At 43.8% G+C, this 22,218-nt stretch overlaps 1 protein-coding gene across 1 annotated transcript; it reads left to right on the top strand.

Moving 5' to 3' along the window:
• Positions 1–2,325: 2,325 nt before the first annotated feature.
• On the top strand, positions 2,326–9,527 carry LOC123044635 (uncharacterized). Its single transcript, XM_044467435.1, has 7 exons — positions 2,326–2,640; positions 4,659–4,775; positions 4,993–5,079; positions 6,127–6,420; positions 8,665–8,770; positions 8,863–9,067; positions 9,159–9,527. Exons 1-7 carry the CDS (start codon positions 2,393–2,395, stop codon positions 9,269–9,271), a joined length of 1,170 nt encoding a protein of 389 aa, XP_044323370.1. The 5' UTR covers positions 2,326–2,392; the 3' UTR covers positions 9,272–9,527.
• Positions 9,528–22,218: the final 12,691 nt, after the last annotated feature.

Genomic DNA, 22,218 nt, shown 5'->3' with positions numbered 1-22,218 from the left:
AGACATAAGATTATATAAAACCCCTTATTGTCGCTACTTTGTTTTTCTCTCCGAGCAAGAATACATAGATGGGAGAAAATATATCTGCGTATTATAGTTGAATTTATTTTCTGTCCCAAAAAGAATATGCATAAATGTAAAAAGAATATAGCTTACAATAATATGTGTGATCCTTGTTCCATCTACATAGTTAAGAGGAGAAACAATGAATACACCTATAAATTTGATCGCATAATAATTCTGCAGTGCAAGATAATCAAAGAGGATAATACACAGCTGAAAAGAATTACCTATAAATACATGAAAGTCGTGGATAAAATTGACAAACAATGAAACTTGTGTGCAGCTGCTGGTAATTTCAGAAAAGATCTACTTCACCACCCCCCCCCCTCGCCATTCGCTGACAATGCCTAACCTCCATCCCTAAAGATGCCTAATAATGACATGTGATATTTCCAGCCAACATCTTGTGTCTAATATCATGGACGGTTCAAAAAACTAAAATTCGGCAAGAAACACACGGTTATCTTTTAGTCACCTTATATGAAAAGTGTCGTATATCATGGCTATCTATTGCAATTTCTTCCTCAATTCGTATATCATGACATAGTATAGCTCCAGCTACGAAAAGCAGTTAATTAACTGCCCAAGTAAATCAAAAAAGAAGTAGTTAAGCAAATCTTAGACTTTTGTTGAATGTTGGATCTTGGATGGCTAGATGTGTACTATTTCTTATGTTGCAGCCATAGAAGACCCTCCAACTGAACCGAATCCATGATAGACTGCTCACAAACACAGAATAACAAATTGTTTTTTTCTAATTAACTGCAGTTCATGGTTGAAGCTATGTTATGGCTTACTGTGTTGTTTAACGAGCCCAGCCTTTGTACATATTCCTTCAATATGAATGGTTGGAAGCACATACAACGGAGCAAGAATTGTTGTATTCCTAAGGTTGGTTTCAGTTTGATTGAGCCATGAAACATCAACCTTTTTATTTGATTCTACATCAAATAAGAAATATTTGAACTCATGTGCTGCACAATAGGCAAAAGACTTCCTAGAAATCCAAACAGAGTGGAAGAAAAATAGACCAATCCTTCGTTCCCAATAAAGAACTGTAGTCTGCAGGTAATTAAGCTATAAGTTAATTGCTTCAGGATTCAATAAGCGACATGGGGGGTGAAATTACCCGTGTTGTACCTTGTGGAGATGTACAGAATATTATGAACACGAATCAAACGATGGACGGCCAATTGTCATCAGCGTGATGTGGCTTTGTGCTTCTGAAGACGGGCCACAACTCTGAAGATTGGAGAAAAGGAATCAGAAGGGGTGTGGCCTCCATGCAGTTCCGGTGACGGCGTGCTTGTAGTTGCAAGCTGTAGACTGAAGGTACCTTAGAGGTTACCATGGCCGTGACGAACGTCACTCGGCTGACTCCGATCTGCCCCTCCGACCCCGCCGCGGCAATTGACGGCTTGCTCCTCCCTCCAAGAACCCCATGTACCAGCTCCCCGCCTCGACATGTGTTTGTTACCCCATCCTCAACTACGACAGAGGACAGAGTTGGCTGCTTGTGGCCACCACCGATTTTGGGGTTCGAGGACGACCAGATCCGGCAGGATTGCCCGGCGCTGAGGGCGGGGAGCATGAGTCCAGTACGACATCATAAGGGGGAGGAGTGCGGCTCCAACATGGCGATGTCTGCTGGGAAGCACGACCAGATCGAGGAAAGGCTCCGCACAGGGTAGGGATGATGGTCGTCTAGCCAAGTCACCGTATGCAAGTCTCGCGGATCGCCAGTCTTGGTTCCCACCGATGGCTCCGATGAGAGGTAAGTGGAGCTGGGCCATGGGCCTCGGTGAGGGCGCCGTTGTGGGGTTGCCGAGTTCCCTGACCGCCGTGGAAGCTGTCTCCAAGCAAGGGGATAGAGGGCGGAGGGGGAGCAGGGGCGGTAGGTGCTCGTCGCCTTTGCCAAGTTGAGCGATGAAGGAGAGAAGGCCGGTGGCGGCGATTTCTCTCGCGAGAGGATTGGGGACGAGGGATTGTGGGGTTAGTGGGAGATGAGGTGTGCAGTCGTGGGCTGTTTCCTTTCTTTTTCTTTTTTTTATCGAGCGGCGAGGCGATTTCTGGAAGAAAAAAAATTGCGTGCGTGCGATGGGAGGGGGATCGAACCAGGTCGAACCATCACGACGTTCGATCCCCCTTTAATAGTAGAGATCCCTTTAATAGTAGAGATTAGGAGAAAAAAATATACAACTCTATTTTTTTTTAAAAAAGAGGAAAGGACACGGAACGAAGACCCTCCAAACGACGTTGCTGAAAAACAAAGTGGGTAAAAAACTCCCAAACCGCTGTTGGGTTGGTCTCTGCGCTGGCTGCCCTCGCCATGGAGGACGATGGCCATCCCGACCCCTACCTTGATCTCCCCCTTGAAATCGCCGAGGAGCGGCGGCGCGCTGCTAGACTCGCTGATGAGTGCCGCCGCCAGCACCGCGAAACCACTACTTGTCTGCTCTCGCTGCCGGCTCCCGTTGCCATGGACGGCGATGCTCATCTCGTCTCGCTCCTGGATCTTCACCCTGAACTCCCCGAGGAGCGGCGGCGCCCCGAACCGTCCTCTTTCCATAAAACTGAGTGAGCTTTCGCCCTTTCTGCATGCCCATCTCTTACCCTCCTCACATGCTTACTTCCCATCATAAAAGGAATTCTTTGCTCCCACCCCCACCCAAATTAAAAATGCAACTTTGATGGCAATTGCGTGTAGAACCACAGCTTCCATCCGTTTTTGTTCAGAGGGATGGAACAAGCTCAAACGATATGCTTGTTATTGAAACCTCCTTCAGATCATTGCTAGTACTAGTACTATAGGATTAATTAAATACTGATCTGCCCTATATGGATCCAGATACTATTTGTACCTGCATCCAAACTCACACCTCGAGACATGCATGCGAGGTATACACTATACTACCTCCATTCTAATGAATGTCACGTGCACACATTTCAAAATTGAACTTTGACCATAAATTAGATCAATACCTATTTTTTATGGTTAAAGTTGAATTTTGGAATGTGTGTGGGTTATATTCGTTGGAATGGAGGGAGTAAATTAACAACGCATAAGTATGCGAGGTTTTACGGAGAGAGGGAGTCTTAATGATAGATCTACCTAGAAATTCCTGGTTTACTGAACAAGCATGTTTTTGCTAGAAGTGTCTTAGACTGTATAGGTTTGATAATTTATGCTTTAATTGATAATTTATGATGATCTGAGTAATTCCTTTTTTCTTGTGGGGTATGCAATCCTGTGTGAGAATGGGAGCCATATGGTGGATTGTTCTTAATTAAGTTCATGCTGATCTGTAGGACATACATCCTCCACAGTGAAAGTATCACCTCCCAAGCTTTTGCTTTTAGCAGATAGCTGCTCTGCCAACTGAATTTGATCCGAGCCTATCAACCGGATCAAGTGCTTAATTACAAATGAATTCCCAACTTCCACTGATCCTGCATTCCTGCATCGATCATGACGCCACAAATAATACCCGATAAAGATTCTCATGGAAAAAATTCACCTCATCCCTATTTGTATAATCCAGGAGCTCTGTATTCACCTCTGCTTCTCAAAAGTTTTTTCTAAATGTGAGATAAGCTGATCCTCTGGCCAGACATGCTGCACTGAGGCATCCTGTGTAAAACAGGGACTCTACTTCCTTAAGATCTTCCTAGATACTCGTATTGGCTTCTAACACTAACGCCACAACCACCGCATCGATGGACAATCATCTACGGAGACATCATTCCAAAATAAAATAAAATCCTGAGCATCATTGGTTGTCGGAATTATTCTGACCACACCATAGTTCAACCTATGCAAGTCAAATTCTTCTGTGTGGAGTGGGTCTAGCATCTATTCAATAATGGCTTAAGCTGGTCGGTGGCATGTTTATAGAAACATCAGGCCGACCTGAACGACCTCTCAACATTTGTTTCTTGATTTTTCTGTTTCTTAATCTCCAGCTCTATCTTGTTGTTTTCTTTGCAAGCCTTAAAGGTATTAACATAAGAAAGAAGCCACAAAGCACATAAGTAACTGCATATATGGATCGACTAACCAAAACTGGAAATGGACCAGCATGTCAACACACACCAAAATGCAAACGTTGTGGATTGAACTGTTGCTGTTCGGTCAACTGCTATCACTATGTAGTTAATTAAATACGGAGTATAAACCTATAGACGCACAAAATAATGCTCTAGGTTGTAACTTGTGATACCACCCACAGGGCCACAACATCTGGCCTTTCATTTAAAGCAATCAAGGGCTGTTTTGCTTTGCAGATATATCTTCACGACTTCACTTGCTCAATACTAAGTAACAACGATTCATTACGCATTGCATAACATTGTGTATTTCGAAATCCTTGTCTTGCTTTGTTTCTGTGTATGTCTGTCTTGTTTCTGTGTATAATGCCTTGAGCGGGAAGGAAGTCCCGTCTTGTTTCTGTGTATGTCTGTCTATTCCATCAGAATTTCAATATATATGTGTTTTGGCTGTTATTTACACTGACCTTCTGCCTTCTCACATAATAAACCTTGTCTTTAATTTCTGATACTTGCATATGTACTGACCAACAACATGTTCTGATCAGGATTGAGGAGCATGCTAGCGAGGTTAGCAACAGTGAAGGCTCTGTAACTATGGGTCTGTCAGAAATCACTGCCCTAGCGCTGAATGACATCTCTCCTATACTTCAGTCGACCTATTGGTATGATCATAACTATCTCTGTATTAACAGGGATATGATTTGTTGAAATGGATACTTATTATGACCCACAGTACTCTGTCTTACGTTTTGCACATCATTGGATATGTTTGATTCATCATCAACTTCATAAGTAGTTGAATGTTATTTACATAAAATTAAATGCCAGGAAGCTGAACATTATAATAACCATTAGTTGTGTGGATATTTATTGCTGTAGGTCCAATGTGTGTTATGATACTGGCAGCAGCGAGAGTGAGTCGGACACTGTGGTGGAGAAGCCTGAAGACGAATCAGATTTTGATTTGTACGCATGATTTTGCTGTTTGTTAATATATTTGAGCTGTATTTTTTGTTTGTAACTTTTAAGTCTTGGCTGCTTTAATATGGCAAGTGTTGGAATTGAACCACTCAACTCCCTCCTCTTCCTGAGATATGCTTCACCCACTCTCAAACACACACACACAGGACTAGTACAGTGAGGCTTGATGTCTTATACACACACAGCACTAGCACCTGAAGCTTAGCTGAGTCAGTCAGCCTCCCTCTCTCTGTTGGAGCTGAGTCACTACAGCCTCCCTCTCTCTGTTGGAGCTGAGTCACTCAGCTCCTCTATCTCTGTTGGAGCTGAATCACTCAGCTCCTCTGTGTGTGTGTTGTTTCTCACAACATGCACAAATACACAAGCTGTTTTTGGTGACTTGCTGCCCCACACAGTCAAAGCCTTTTCTCTTATTGATGCACTACATGCTTCTCTTTTGGTGCTGCCATTGCTGCAGCTGGCTGGGCTTTCCCCCTTATTTATAGTTGAAAGGAACTAGTACAGAACCACCTTAGTGGCTTTCTTACAGCCTAAGACTTCTTGACTTCCCACTGACTTCTAGCCTAAGACAAAGACTTACTCACTAGCTTACTCCCTAAGACTTGACTCATTGACTAACTGCAGCATGACTAACTACAACAAGGATTATAACTAACAGCATGAAGTCCCAAAGCACTAAAACTATACCTGTTTATACATGGATCAAATAGCCAAAAAGAAAAGAAGAGTAGCAGAGCTGCATGTCATTAGTAAAGTGCAGCACGACAAATGTGAGTGCTATGAATTGAACTATTCACATTCTAATGTATGGTTTAATTGCTATCACTATGTAGCTACTTAGACATTGACGCATAAAGCACAAAATAGTGCCGTAGGCTGTATCAGCACCTGCAAATAAGCAGACAAAAAGTATTTATGTTCATTTACAGTAATTTTTCTTTGTTTTGCCTCAGCGGAATACATTCACTAGTTCAGTAGCACATAGACTTATTTATTGCATTATGTAAACTATATGGGCATAATTTTCTTCAGGGACAAGGAACTGCAAGAAATGGAGGATTACTTGAAAGAGAATACGTGCGACACTGTAAGCGAAGTGATGGATAAAATTTTCGGTGTAGGGTGTTCCAGTCTAGCTGCTAAGTACGACAATATGTCAGCTGCCGAGCGTGCCGATATGACCGCTCGACCTTCCTATTTTTGTAAGAGGCCTCCCGTAGGGTGGCCATCTTCTCCAGCTGATTCAGAAACCCAGTCCCTTCAGGCAACAGAACAAGCTTCGAGGAATGAACCATCGCGGCAGTATTTGCTACGTCGACAACCAAGGTAAACCATCTACCATCCTCTCTCTTGCAGGTATCTGGCATTGATTTACTTTTTCTCTAAGCAGTGTCATTGAAAATTTATGAATATGGATCTGAGTTTATATATTCCTTGGTTTATAACGAGGAACTGTATCTTGTATAGTCATGCAGATGGAAAATGAGGTTCTCTTTAAGAACTTTCACTTAGTTCCGAAACACAGGAACTGTAGATTCATAACACAAAAGCTGTTTTAAGTGGGTTATTGGAAGCTCAAACTGCGTGATCCTGGATCTGACTGGCAACTGGTCAACTGCCGAGGTTGCCTGTTGACCGTTGCTAGTAATTATCCCCTTGGCCCCTCATAATATGCAGGGTTATAAATTATCCTATCACCCTTGTATGCTACTACATGTTAATTAACGTCTTATTCTTGATAATAAACCGAACGGCCCCGTGTCGTCCGGACGGGCGACACGGGTGGCGATCTCATCTCTACTCAGCGCGTTTCTCATCTCCGATCTCTGCTCGCCGCCGTCGGAGGACACCCCTGGGAGAACCCCGTGGGGCTGACGACGGCGGCGGGCCTTTGCTGTCGTCCTCGGTTGGACGATCTGGCCGGCGGATGCTTGGGTGCCGGGGCGGCGGCCCCAGACCTGTTCATGACGGTGGCGACTCCTGCGGCTGCTTGGGCGGCACGACGGTCTGGCCTGGAGGAGCTGCTTCGGCTGCCCGGTTTGGTACTGTCCATGGCGCAAGGGCGCGGTGGATCTCGAAGATGGGCAGCACTTCTTCGATCTGCTCATTGGTGCTCGGCTGGGCGGTCCAATTGGCGGGGAGGCTGCAGCTGCGACGGTGGCCGGCGGGCACATATCTGGTTGGGAGTGGCTGGAACTAGCTCGCCGGTGTGGGTTCGGTGCTGCCTCATGTCCTCCGTATTGTGCGCTTGGCTGTGGCAGTTCCCCATGCCCAGATTCAGTCCGTCCAATCCAGGGGAGTTCTAAGTTAGTTGGTTCTGCTGTTCTTCGTGCTCCGAAGCTTTAATCTGCATGTCGACCTCTTCGATCTAGACACCGACGGGTTCTGGTCTTCCTATCAGAGATATCAACTTTTGACGCATGGCGCCACTGAATATCTAGATCGGAATTGATTCGGTCGGGCGCGCCCTCATCTTTAGCCAGAGAGGCTTCATGAGGGTGTGGCGTGAAGCTTCGTTGTCTTGCCGGTGCCATGGGACATGTCTAAGTATAGATTTCCACAGCGTTGAGGTGGTGAAGAAAGTCATGGTGGCTGTGATCGGAGAATTAATGGTGCGAGGAGTTTTGATTGCGTTGAAGAATGGCGACACAGTTTTTTTTTCCTGTGTGTCGGATGTTGAGGACTTGCAGCGGCGGCCTTGGAAGGGATGGGGCGTCAACATAGGTGGACAACAGTTTTGGGGGTGCTTCTCGAGTACCGAGCCGCGATCTCCAGGGTGAAAGCCCAAGGTCTTGCTTCATTGGTTGTACCTGGCAATGGTCTTGCGAAGGCATTGTTTTTGGAATCTCGGACTCTCTCCAGGGTGAAAACTCAAGATCCTTGATTGGGCGACGACAACGCTTATGCATTGTTTCCTTCTTGGAGGTGTCGCTTTTGAAGAGCCTCTTCTGTTGTTCAGGTGTTGTCTTTGGTGGTGGTTAGAGTGTTGCTGTTGCAAGTGTTTTATTACTGCGACGGGGTCTTTGTTTTCATATTTCTCTCTTTTTATTTTTCTTTTTGGCTGTGTGCATCCTTGATGTATTTTGATATCTTGTTGGTGCAGAGGCTGGATGTAATTGGTATCTTCGCGATATTAATATATTCCCTTTATCGAAAAAAATTCTACATGTTACTACTATAGCATCTTTGTGTTTGCAGAAAGAAGTATCTATCATCTATGTTTCTTATTTAGCAAGATAGCAGAAGATATTGATAATATTCATGTATGTTTATTGGTTCCTCTACATGCACCATAGTTTTTTCCCCAATATTCATTATTTTAGATAATGAGAGGGATCACGGGCCATGACAGGCGCACAATTTCTGAGCAACCAGAGGTGTTCGCAACTTTGCACCACACATATATCTAGTTAATTTACTTTCCTTTCGATCTTATGTGCTTCTTAATATGTGTTGGGGCCAAAACCCAAAAGCTTATCAATCGTTGAACATGATGACATCATATTCTGGTTTCTACTTCTTCTACTACATGAACAGAAAATGCAATTTTGTGTTGGCCTATGCATACAGGTGTGAAGTTCCTGACGAAGAGATTATTCAAAATGGGAAAAAATGGATGACTAAGGAGGTGATGTTGGCATTCGAAAAATACGCTGAAAGAAATACTAATCTCAAGGTCTGGATATAACTTTTGAGTATTTTAATTGTTATAACCACAAGAAAGTGACCAGGAAAACAGTACTAATAAAGATTTATATTTCGTTTTAGGGTCTTGAGTGGCAGATTGAGGAACTCTGTCACCAATGCTTTAATGTGGAATACCATCACAAAGTTTTCCACCATTACAATTTCACTGTAAAGATTGAGGGCCCTAGGTCAAGTGATTCCAGAGTGGCATTGTTCTTCGCCGAAGTGAAAGAGATATTCGGAAGAAAATACTATTTCTGCTGCCCTCTAGAACCAAATGAAAGTGGTACTGATCCTCGTCTTCATGACCATATAGTGAATTAGCTATGAATGTTTGTAGAGTTCTATTAAGAGTTTGTTGGGTTAATTTGTTTCAGGTCAGTGTTATGCATGCCATAACCAAGGAGTTGATGATCTAAGGCATCCAGCTACAGGTGGATATGACCGGGGTTCTCTGGATATCGCATTCCCATTTATTTGTATGGATTAGTGAAAGTTGTTGAATCATATAGATTCAGAATTAGTTCGACTGGTTTGAATCTAGTAGTCTAGAGTCCATAATCCATATTCATCTATGAATCTTCCATTATGGGTTTGATACTGAGGTTCTGTGCTAATATTGTTTCTGCACTTGAGCACTTTTTATGCAAATATGTGTTCTCGTGAGTGAACATAAAATGAGGTTGTCATTGTGATGAGAAGAATTGGCAACTTTTCTAAACTATCAAGAAAGATTTTACCTATAATGTTCTCCTGATCTTTAGTAAACTTTAGTAGGTCACTTCGACTGGAACTAAACCTGATCAATTATAGGCACGTGATGCGACACCAATGGCTTACGCCCGAAGAAAGCACCCTGGGATAGTTCGCTCCCTAATAATCTTTATAAGTAAAATGCACTATAGGTCCTAAAAGTTTTTGAGGTATGCCAATTGAATCCTATAAAGTTTAGAAATGTACATCTGGAACTTAATTGTGAGTAAGTGGTTCACCATGGGTCTGACTGCATTTGACCACGTAGATGTCATTTGTGATCCTTTTTCCCCCTCTACTCATGGTTTGCTGCATGGCCGCTGGACTGGTTGCTGGCATCAGTGTGCCTGGAAGGAAAGAATAGTTTGAATACAACCAAAAACCAACAAAAACACATGTACAAGATTAATCGAGATCATTGTTCGCAACTCTAAGGAAGGCTAGGGCACGGGCCACCGTTGCCTTTTTTATGTGCCTACTACCACAGCAACAACACAATGCTTGTTGTCGAATGCCCTCCTATTTGTCTCACACTAGATATGCCAGAATGTGTAATTAGTGACGATGCCATCAATCACATGTCTGGAGGATGATCACCAGGGCCATGGATCTGGTGCCACCACTCAGGGAAGGAGGTTGTCTCTGTCACAGAAGGAGGTGAGACAGAGGGACGGTCTTGCCTAGTAGCAATAGCATGCCACACCTGGTGCGCGAAACTATACCTGAGTATGAGGTGATCAACCATCTGAAGTTGTTACCACACATCAAACACAATATGTTGCACGGTCATCCCCTTGCAGACAACATGTCCGCATTATAAGGATCCGCCGCCTTACAAGCAACCACGAAAAAACTTGCATTTGTTCTCCACACTGGCCTTCCAAATTGCATCCGGAAAAATCTGGAGCGGCGACTAGGAGCCTTGGAATTGGATGTCATATGTAGAGCTCTTCGAATAGACATCGCCCACCGTCCAACGCCAAGTGATGGTGTGTCACGTCCAATATGCGATACTATCCTAAAGAGACTCGAAGGTCCCACCAAGGATAGAACCGCATATTGATACGCTTTTGCAAGGTGGATATCATTACATCAACATTACATAATAGATGGGGATACATACAAGAGGCATACAATGCCACACGAATACAACATCATCTTACATAAGAGCACCATCCGACTACAGATGAAACACAAACAGAAACTCGAACGACATCCACCCTGCTAGCCCAGGCTGCCGACCTGGAACCTATCCCCTAATCGAAGAAGAAGCAGAAGAAGAACTTCAAAACAAACAAGCATCGCTCTCGCGTCAAGATCATCATAACCTGTACCTGCAACTACTGTTGTAGTAATCTGTGAGCCACGAGGACTCAGCAATCCCATTACCATGGGTATCAAGACTAGCAAAGCTTACTGGGAAAGGAAGGGGTAAAGTGGTGAGGTTGCAGCAGCGACTAAACATATATGGTGGCTAACATACGCAAATAAGAGCGAGAAGAGAAGCAAATGAACGGTCGTGAAGCTAGCAATGATCAAGAGGTGATCCTGAACTCCTACTTACGTCAAACATAACCCAAAACCGTGTTCACTTCCCGGACTCCGCCGAGAAGAGACCATCACGGCTACACACGCGGTTGATGCATTTTAATTCGGATCTGGTGTCAAGTTATCTACAACCGGATATTAACAAATTCCCATCTGCCACATAATCGCGGGCACGGCTTTCAAAAGATAATACCCTGCAGGGGTGTCCCAACTTAGCCCATGATAAACTCTCGCGATCAACAAAGGATATACCTTCTCCCAGGAAGACCTGATCAGTCTCGGAATCCCGGTTTACAAGACATTTCGACAATGGTAAAACAAGACCAGCAAAGCCACCCGATGCGCCGACAATCCCGATAGGAGCTGCACATATCTCATTCTCAGGGCAACACCGGATGAGACATCCTACGAGTAAAACCAGACCTCGAGTGTCCCCGAGGGGGCCCCGCAGTCTACTCGGTTCGGACCAACACTTAGACAAGCATTGGCTCGGGGGTGCTAAAATAAAGATGACCCTCGGGTTAATTACTCCCAAGGGAAATGTAGGTGGTAGTGAGGCAAATGGTAAAACCAAGGTTGGGCCTTGCTGGAGGAGTTTTATTCAAAGCGAACTGTAAGTGCATCTAGTGCCCCTTAGTGATTTTGGTGTATTGAAGACTTATAGGTTAAGGGACTAATGCGTTTGTGAGTGTACACAGGTCTATAAGTCTATGAGGAGTTTGATATTTACAGAGAAAGTCGACCCCTAAAAATGAAGTTCTTCGACTGAAGACTTTGATATTTTGAAGACTTTCTGAAGACTTTGAAAGTGAAGAAATTGGTGTGACCTTGAAGACTTGGTATTCATTTGAGGAACATGAAGCGTGAAGACTTTTGTTTTCGTAGTTTCATTTTCTCTTTCTTGAGTCATAGGAAACACCGTACTGTTAAAGGGGGTCGAGGAAATACTAAGGAAAAATTTCCATGTGATGCTCAACTCAAAATCCTACACCTACCAATCCCTTCGAGTGAAGCCTTTGGAAATCTCATACAGTTCAGTCACTTTCTTCAGTGACAGAGACGAAGTTCTTCTGGTCACTGATGAATTTTTTCTGACTGAGGAGTTAGGAATTCGCCAGTGCGAATTGCCTACACAGTGAGGAACATGATAGCCCTGAGGAATTTGAGAGTCAAATTTCCGACCGTTGTTGTGCTGCGCGCCAGCTGTCCCAAAATATTCTATCCCCCTAACGGTCATATCATTGAAGGGCATTTATGTCTTATCATGTCGGGCTGCTCCCTAGGCTATAAAAAGCCGCCCCCTACAACCACTAGCTGGTTGGCTGCTCCGAAAGAACTTGACACTTGTCATTTGAGAGCAACCCATCCTCTGAGGACTTTGAGCGAAAATTATCAAGTGAGGAAAACCCAAACCAAACCCCTACAAACCCAAAGTGATTGAGCATCACTGAAGAAATTGATCCTGCATGGATCCGACGCTTATTACCTTTGAAGACTGTGCTTCTTCCAGACGGTTAGGCGTCATGGTCTAGAGCATCCAAGAGGAATTGTGGATTGCCGAGTGACCAAGTCTGTGAAGGTTTGGAAGTCGCCTGAAGACTTACCACGAGTGATTGGACGAGGTCCGCGTGGCCTTAGTTCAAGGAGAATACGGTGAGGACTGGGTGTCCTGAGCTGCGTGCTTAGTGACTGGGTGTCCGGGACTGCGTGTCCCCGAGTTTAAATACTCAGCCGCTCCAACCAGACATACAACTGAGACAACGGTTGGAACTGGTCTACAAAATCATTGTCTTCACCAACCTAACTGGTTCTATTTCCTCAACCCTTTCATTTCCTCATTACTGTGTTGAGTGTTTGTTCATATCTGTGTTTGAAGACTTTGACTGAAGACTTTCTCAATTTCCTCAGTTCAATTTCTTCAGTCTGTTTGTCTTCATCTTGTGTTATCCTGTGATTACGCTTTCTGTACTCTGTGCTTGTCTTCATTTCATCATGATGACCATGCTTGTATTCTGTTACGCTAACTTCTAAGTACTTATTCCGCTGCTAGTAGTTCTTCACTAAGGAATTTCCTCACCGGCAAATTCCTCAGTGAAGAATTCATAAAAATCGCCTATTCACCGCCCCTCTAGTCGATATAACGCACTTTCAATTGGTATCAGAGCAAGGTACTCCCTTGTTCTGTGTGATTTTGGTTTAACCGCCTGGAGTTTTAGTTATGTCGACCACAGGTATGATCAAGGTCTCGGCTGGGTGTCCTACCTTTGATGGGACGGACTACCCCTACTGGAAGAACAAGATGCGAATGCATCTTGAGGCAATTGAAAACAATCTCTGGTATGTTGTGGAAAATGGTGTTCCCTCTGTCTCACCCTCACTGAACGCTACCGATGTGAAGAGATTCAAGCAACTCGATTCTCAAGCGAAGAATATCATATGTGGCCATCTGAGTAAAGGACAGTATGGAAGAGTGAGTGCTTTGGAAACTGCTAAGCTTATCTGGGATAGGCTGTCCAAAGTGAATGAAGGAGTCTCAACTCAGCGTGACTCTCGAGTTGATGTTCTTCGGAATCTCTTCAACCGCTTCAAAAGACTCGACAATGAAAATGTCCAACAAACCTTCGATCGCCTCACTGACATCTCAAATGAGCTTCAAGCCCTCGGTGCCACTGACATCACTGACCATGAGGTGGTGAAGAAACTGTTGAGATCGCTTGATTCCTCATTTGATACTCTGGGACTGATGATACAAGAACGGGCTGACTACAAGTCTCTTGGTCCTGCCGATATCCTCGAAAGGCTAAATACTCACGAGTTCCAGCTTGCTGAAAAGAGAGATCTCTATGGTTCGAGCTATGGCAAACCACGTGTCCTGAAGGCCAAGGCTGTGTCTGACTCTGAATGTGAGGATCTGGTAGTAGCCTTGGTGATCCTGAAGAATTGAGCCAGGAGCTAGCACTGCTCGTGAAGAAATTCCAGAAGTTCTCAAGACGTGGTCGCTTTGGAAAATCCTCAAGAAGCAGTGATTCCTCATCCAGTGACTATAAGAGAAGGTTGTGCCACAAATGCAAGAAACTTGGTCACTATATCCAAGATTGTCCTCAGTGGGAAAAGGAAATGAAGAAGAAGAAATACAAGGATTACAGTTCTGATGATGCGAAGAAGAAGAAGAAATCGTCAAAATCTTCGTCATCAAAATCCTCGAAGTCTTCATCTCACAAGAAGAGCAGCTCCAAGAAGGCTCGGGCATTCATTGGCAAGGAAATGGACTCTGAAGCTGAATCTGAGGAAAATGAGGAAGAGGAGGCGTCTGAAGAATCCGAATCTGGTGTGGCGAGTCAGGCCTTCGCTACTGCCTTCGTTAGCAAGTCCATCTTCAACACTGAAGAAACTGACCCCACCGACAAGCCTGATGAAGATAATGATGACTACGCTCCCACCTATTGCTTCATGGCGAAAGGTGCAAAGGTACTCAAATACACCTCCTCTGAATCTAGTGAAAATGAATCTGATGAGGATCTCAAGCCCAACTACTCTAAACTTGCTAAGATTTCTGTAAAACAACAAAGGGCTTTTGAAAAGGTTCAAAACATGCTAGACAAAAGTGATGATATGTTGGGTGAAGAAATGGATCGCACCAAAGCCCTGACTGAAAAATCTTCAGAGACTTCAGTCTAGGTTTGATAACATTCAAGGTCATCATAACACTCTCTTATCTGATCATGAGAAACTTTCTTATGAATTTCTTCAAAGAAAGCAAGATCTTGAGAAGTTGAGGGTGTGTTATGAAGATCTTCAGAAGGAGCGCGATTCATTACTTGCTCAACAGATCAGCGCTTCTCAGGAAGAATTTGTTCCTCCATGCTTAAAGTGCATTGAACGTGAATCTGCTAATTCTTCACCTGAATGTTCAAATGCTTCAACTGTTACAAATTCTTCATCTGCCTCTGCTATCACTAATTCCTCATGTGAGGACACTGCTAGTATCACTGACAATGCAGGGCTGAAGGAATTGTACATGACAGGCATGTACAAAAGCCTCAAAGGGCATCAGACTCTTTGTGATGTGCTTAAAAAGCAGATCCTCAACAGAAACCCTAGGAAAGAGGGTATTGCCTTTGAGAGGAAACTCAATGCTGATGGAACATATTGGAAGCCTGAGCAGTACCCCAAAACCTCATGGGTTGCTGCAAAGGGACCTCCAGTTGATCCATCTAACTTATCTGGCTTTACATGTGAATCTCCTCATTCTTCTGATGAGTCGTTTGACTCCAACTATAAACTGTTCAAAAATCAGAATGTGAAGTATTTGCTAGATATGTTGGCACTAACTGCAGGAATGGTTCTCCCATGAAGAAAATCTGGGTTCCCAAGAAGAGCCTTGAAAGTCTTCAGGTGAATGTCCTCATGACACCACCAATGAAGAACAGGAACCCCAGATCAAATTCTTCATACGGACCAAATTCTTCATATGGATCCAAGTCCTCATACGGACCAAATTCCTCACATGGATCTAATTCCTCAAAAGGATCAAAGTCCTCATATGATTATCATCGTGCTATCAACTCTGTTTCGCAGGGTAGAGCTAAGGGCTATGAATATGTGCATTATTCTTCAAACCATTATGTTCATAAGTCCTCGAAGATTTCTCTGCTTATTCATATGCTTACCCTAACCCCTCTTATGTGAAACGAAATGGTTTGGCCTCCATGCCACCATTCTCGTATGGTGCTCGCAGAATGATGAACTCTTTGCCACCCCTTCAGATGTGGGTGGTGAAGAAAAAGAACTAATCTCTTCTGTAGGGTCAGGTCTCCAGATGTGCTTTAACGTCTGAAGAATTTGCTGGGGACCTGACAAAAGTGCCTGAAAGGACGCAGGCGAATCATGATGAAATGAACTTTCATTTCACACGTCCTAATACTGCTATATCTGTTTACCGCTTGATGAAATTCATCTGATGAACTTGATATCATATTCTTCACTGATGAAGCATATGAGATTGTAAGTTACACTAATTCATCTGCAGGATGATCAACCCAAAGCTAGTGAGTGGGTCCTCGATAGTGGATGTATGAATCACATGACTGGTGACAAGAATCTATTGATGGATGCTCCCTTATCACCGTCACCTCTGAAGCATATCATCTTTGCTGACAAAGGCAAAAGCCAGGTATTGGGTCTTGGTAAGGTTGCAATCTCTAAGGATAAACACATGGACAAAGTCATGCTTGTTGAGTCCTTAGGATACAATCTCATGTCAGTCTCAATGCTTTGTGATCTTGATATGGTTGTTGTCTTTGGCAAGTATCGCTGTGTTGTGATTATGGAAGCTAACAATTCCAAAGTCTTCGAAGGCTTTAGGAGAGGAGATTTGTATATTGTTGATTTCTCTACAGGACCACAACCAGCCGTGTGTTTTCTTGCAAAAGCTTCAGAAGGCTGGCTATGGCATCGATGACTTGGTCACGCAGGCATGAGGAATTTGAACATGCTTGCGAAGAAGAAGCATGTCATTGGCATTGAGAATGTCAAATTCCTCAAGGATCACTTATGCGGAGCTTGTGAAGCTGGAAAAATGACCAAGGCGAAGCATCCAACGAAGACTATCATGACCACTACACGTCCATTCGAATTGCTTCACATGGACCTCTTCGGACCTAATCATTACTCAGCAGTCACTAATGATGCATCTCTATATGGTTTTGTCATTGTTGATGATTACTCTCGATATACATGGGTACACATTGTTACTTACAAACATGAAGTGCAGGAAGTCTTCAAACGATTTTCCTCAAGGGCTTCAACCAACTTTGGTGTGAAGATCAAGCATATCAGAAGTGACAATGGAACTGAGTTCAAGAATTCCGGTCTTGATGCCTATCTTGATGAACTTGGTATTACTCATGAGTTATCTGCTCCATATACTCCTCGGCAGAATGGCGTCGTGGAGCGCAAGAACAGAACTCTTGTTGAGATGGCTCGCACTATTCTTGATGAATACAAAATGCCTCAGCGTTTTTGGATTGATGCAATTGATACTGCGTGCCACATCATCAACAGATTATATCTTCACAAATTCTTCAAGAAGACGGCCTATGAACTCCTCACTGACAAGAAACCCAATGTGAGTTATTTCAAAGTCTTCGGTGCTAAATGCTGGATTAGAGATCCTCACCACAACTCTAAATTTGCACCAAAAGCACATGAAGGTTTTATGCTTGGTTACGGAAAGGACTCGCACACCTACAGAGTCTTCATCATTGTTCTTCACAAGATTGTTGACACTATAGATGTGCGGTTCGATGAAACTAATGGCTCGCAAAGAGAGCACCTACCTTCTGTGTTAGATGAACCAGCACCTGAGGATGCTATCAAGTTCAAGGCAACTGAGGATGTCATTCCTACTGAAGAATATGCTGAAGAATTCATTCCTGTTCATGAAGAACGTCGAGCTGATGCATCTGAAGAACATGATGAGGAAAATGGTGCTGAAGAAAATGCTGATCAAAATCCTCAGCGACAACCAGCTCATCCTCGAGTTGCAAAAAGAAGTGCAAGTGGAGAAGATCATCAATGACATTAGAGCCCCAGGTCCTCTCACACGCTCAAAAGCTTCACATTTATCTAACTTTTGTGGGCACTATGCTTTTGTCTTTATCACAGAGCCCACTAAGGTTGATGAAGCATTTCTGGAGCCGGAGTGGATTCAGGCTATGCAAGAAGAATTACATCAGTTCGAGCTCAACAATGTCTGGGAACAGGTCAAACATCCAGATCCTCGCAAGCATAATATCATTGGCACAAAGTGGATCTACCGCAACAAGCAAGATGAAAATGGCCTCGTGGTGAGGAATAAGGCACGACTAGTAGCTCAAGGCTACACACAGGTTGGAGGAATTGATTTCGATGAAACTTTTGCACCTGTTGCTAGACTTGAGGCTATTCGCATATTACTTGCTTATGCTAACCATCATGATATCATCTTATATCAAATGGATGTGAAAAGTGCATTCCTCAATGGTAAGCTTGAGGAAGAAGTATATGTTGCTCAACCCCCAGGTTTTGAAGATCCAAAGAATCCTGACAAAGTCTTCAGACTTAATAAGGTCCTCTATGGCCTCAAGCAAGCCCCTCGGGCATGGTATGATACATTGAAGGAATTCTTCATGAAGAATGGCTTCACACCCAGTTCACTCGATCCTACTCTTTTTACTAAATCTTATGATGGTGAACTATTTGTGTGCCAAATATATGTTGATGATATTATCTTTGGCTGTACTGACCAACGTTATAGTGATGAATTGGCCTATATGATGAGTGAAGAATATCAAATGTCTATGATGGGAGAGTTGAAATTCTTCTTAGGTCTTCAAATTCGTCAGCAGCGCAATGGCATATTCATATCTCAGGAGAAATACCTCAAAGATGTACTGAGGAAATTCGGCATGCAAGATTGCAAAGGCGTCAAAATTCCTATGCCCACAAATGGCCATCTATGCACTGATGAAAATGGTATTGACTTCGATCACAAGGTATACCGCTCCATGATTGGTTCTTTATTGTACTTATGTGCATCTAGGCCAGATATAATGCTTAGTGTTTGCATGTGTGCCCGATTTCAAGCTGCACCGAAGGAATCACACCATAAGGCTGTGAAGCATATTCTTCGATATCTAGCTGACACACCAACACTAGGATTATGGTACCCCAAGGGATCTGCTTTTAATCTCATTGGATATTCTGACTCTGACTATGCTGGTGATCGTGTGGACCGCAAGTCAACATCTGGCACTTGTCATTTCCTCGGACGATCTTTGGTCTGTTGGTCCTCGAAGAAACAGAATTGCGTATCACTGTCTACTGCAGAAGCTGAATACATTGCTGCTGGCTCTTGCTGTGCTCAACTGCTTTGGATGAAGCAAACCCTCAAGGACTATGGTGTCAATGTGAAGAATGTGCCTCTCCTCTGCGACAATGAGAGAGCCATCAAGATTGCTCACAACCCAGTTCAGCACTCGAAGACAAAGCACGTTCAGATTCGTCATCATTTTCTTCATGATCATGTGTTGAAGGGCGACATCTCCATTGAGCACGTGAAGACTGAAGAACAGATATCTGATATCTTCACTAAGCCCTTGGATGAGAAGAGATTTAGCAAGTTGCGGTGTGAGCTAAATATCTTAGAATCTTCGAATGTTCTTTGAAAAGGACACACATCCTAACACTTATGCAAAATTGATGACTTAGATGTGCAACACATGAAGAAACGTTTTTCTTCAATCAATGAAGAATAACACTCTAAGTGTGAAGAAATTAATGAAGAATTTGATTCTCAGAACCCTACGACAATTGTACGCGGTGTCTAAAATCATCATTCTTATACGGTGGGTCACGCCACCACAAAAAGTTGAAAATCTTCAATTTGAGTTTTTCCTCAGTTTTATAATTCTTCAGTTTTTCAAATTCTTCAACTTTGCAAAATCTTCACTGTATCCGTCGTTTTTCTTCATTGGCTATATATATATATGAGTTTATGTCCTCTACAGCATTCACTTATAGCTATTTTTCAAGTTGCTCTTTATGCTAAGTGAATGTGATCGGACCCTTCCCCCTCTATGCTATACTCAACCCAATCTATTCACAAATTCTTCATGTGCGTTCTATTTGAAACTCGTTCAAAATCTTCACTGTGTCCTTGTCAGCTGAAGAAATTGCGAACGAAACTTTAAAACAAATCTTATCCAGATTTTCGGTTTTGCCGCTCAAACCATTCCGCATCCCATGATGCATTATTCTATTCACCCACGATCTTACACGATCTCAACTACACAGTACGTGGGTGACACATGTCGCGAGAAGGAGAAAGGGCAGGGGCATGTTCGTCCCAAAATCTTTGGGCGAACAGTTTTTCACCGTGACTATAAATACCCCTCTCCCCTTCCTCACTTCATTTACTCCGCTCGACCGCTGTCTCTCGCTCGAGCTTTTCAAACCCTAGTGCCGCCGCTACTCCATCGTCGCCAGTGAGGAAGAGCTTCGCTGCCTCGACCTCGTCGCCGTCATACTCGCGCCGGTTGCGGAAATCTTCACTCCACCGCCGCCGTAGCTGTCTCCCTCTACCAAGTTAGGGCGTGGGAGATTTGACCTGACAAACTTCACATCTGTTCTTCTCAGTTCGTCATGTTCTTCATTTCGGGTAATTAAAAGTTACTTTTATTACTCACTTTGATTCTCAAACTTTCCTGAAAATCTTCAAAGGTGTTTATTCTTCAAATCTTCACACATATGAACACCTCACGCACCACATGATCTTGAATTGTTTCTCTAAGCAATCATTTTCTTCAAGATTACCTAATTGTGTGGATCTTCGATCTGTACAACTTTGGAACCTAAGACAAAAACGCTTGGTGAAATTCCTCAAGGTTCATCTGGTCAAATTCCTCAAAACTTGTTCTTTTTCGAAAAACCTTCTGAGAACGCATATGACCTCTCCAAATTCCTTGCACCTACACTCTGTTCACAGGTACTCATGTCCGCTGCTGAATCACTAGTTTCTCATCAACTTAACTCATTTGCAGCGTTCCTCGAAGAAAAATTGCATACTTCTTCAGAGTGTTCAATCGTTCAAATTCCTCATCTGAAGAATATGGCTGACGGTAAGAGACCGCAGAAAGGAGGAAAGAAGCCTGAGGTCATGACTGCTTTCGAGATCCCTGATGAAATCTATGCTGGCTATTGCACACCTGATGAAGCAAAATTTGGCAAAGAAACCAAAAATCAGCGCAAGGTGCGCATACAAAAGATTGAAAGAAGATGGGCAAGAGAATGGAGGGAGTACAGATATGTTACTCCAAAGTATATGAAGAAATTCGCTTTAAATCCTCCATGCCCAAGAGCTCCATTGGCACCTGGCCATGTAGCTGATCCCACCAGCATCAAGCGTGGTGAGGACTTTCCTGAAGAATGGGCTAAGCACCAAGCTAAATTGGCAAGGCAAGCCAAGGAGGCAGTGAAGAAATTCAATGAGGATTCTGCCACTGCTGCTGCAACTGAGGCCTCGGTCAGGCCGAGGAAATCCATGCCAAAGAAGCCTGCTCGTAAGCCAAGTGCTTCACCAACAGCGCCCTCACGGCCAAGTACCTCAGCAATGCCCTCACGGCAAATTCCCTCAAAGTCCTTAGCTCCACCACAGTCCTCAGCAGCTCCCTCAAAGTCCTTAGCTCCTGTGCATCTGGCTACATGTCAAAGGACTACGGGTTTCTCGATTGCCTCTGGTGTCTCAGCAAGTTCCTCAGCTGCACCTATTTCCTCATCAGGACCCACACTGTTGAAGACTAAAGCAACAGCTGGACGCGGTCCTCGGCCAAGTCCAAGGAAGAAACAAGTCGCATTCCATGTGCCCTCTGATGATGAAGCTTCTGATGATGAACTTGCAGAAATCATCAGAGATAGACAGGTGAAGGCCGCTAGAGCCAAAGGCACATCTGTGCCACTGCTTTTGGATCCGAAGAAAATCCTCGATTATATTGATCTCTGGCACAAGGATCCAAACACTCCAATGCCTGATCTTCCTCTGACTCCTGGTCAAAGTCACATGATGAGCCATTTCATCACTCAAGAGAAATGGAAGTTTGAGAAGGCAAGAGAGATCAAGAAAGCTCAATACAGAAAGGAGAAGCTCCTGAAGAAAAATGTTGTCAGAATGACACCTGAGGAACTTCTCAAGGCTCAGTCTGAAATTCAAGCCCTCAGCAAAGACTTTGATGCCTACTATGCTGATTGGCAAGGAGCCAAAGTGAGATTCGTCGATCTGACGAAGAAATTCACGAATGTTGCAGCCCCATCGCAACAAGAAAATCTTCAGGCTGCAGACTCTGCTCAGCCTGCTGAAGAACATGCTAGCACCGCTGATGACTTTCAGCCTGCTGAAGAAAATGCTAGTTCCAGGGTTGATGACCCCATTCCAGCCGCTGAAGAAATTGCCAGGGCATCCACTAGTGGTGCGCCTGAAGAAACTGAAGAGATCAGGGTGTCACGCCCAATATGCGACCCTATCCAAAAGGAACTCGAAGGTCCCACTAAGGATAGACCCGCATATTGAAACGCTTTTGCAAGGTGGATATCATTACATCA

This window comes from Triticum aestivum, chromosome 2B, assembly GCF_018294505.1.
Source record: "Triticum aestivum cultivar Chinese Spring chromosome 2B, IWGSC CS RefSeq v2.1, whole genome shotgun sequence".
In the NCBI taxonomy this organism is placed as follows: domain Eukaryota; kingdom Viridiplantae; phylum Streptophyta; class Magnoliopsida; order Poales; family Poaceae; genus Triticum; species Triticum aestivum.
The sequence above is the reverse complement of the archived record's forward strand: the minus strand, read 5'-3'. Positions and strand labels throughout refer to the sequence as shown.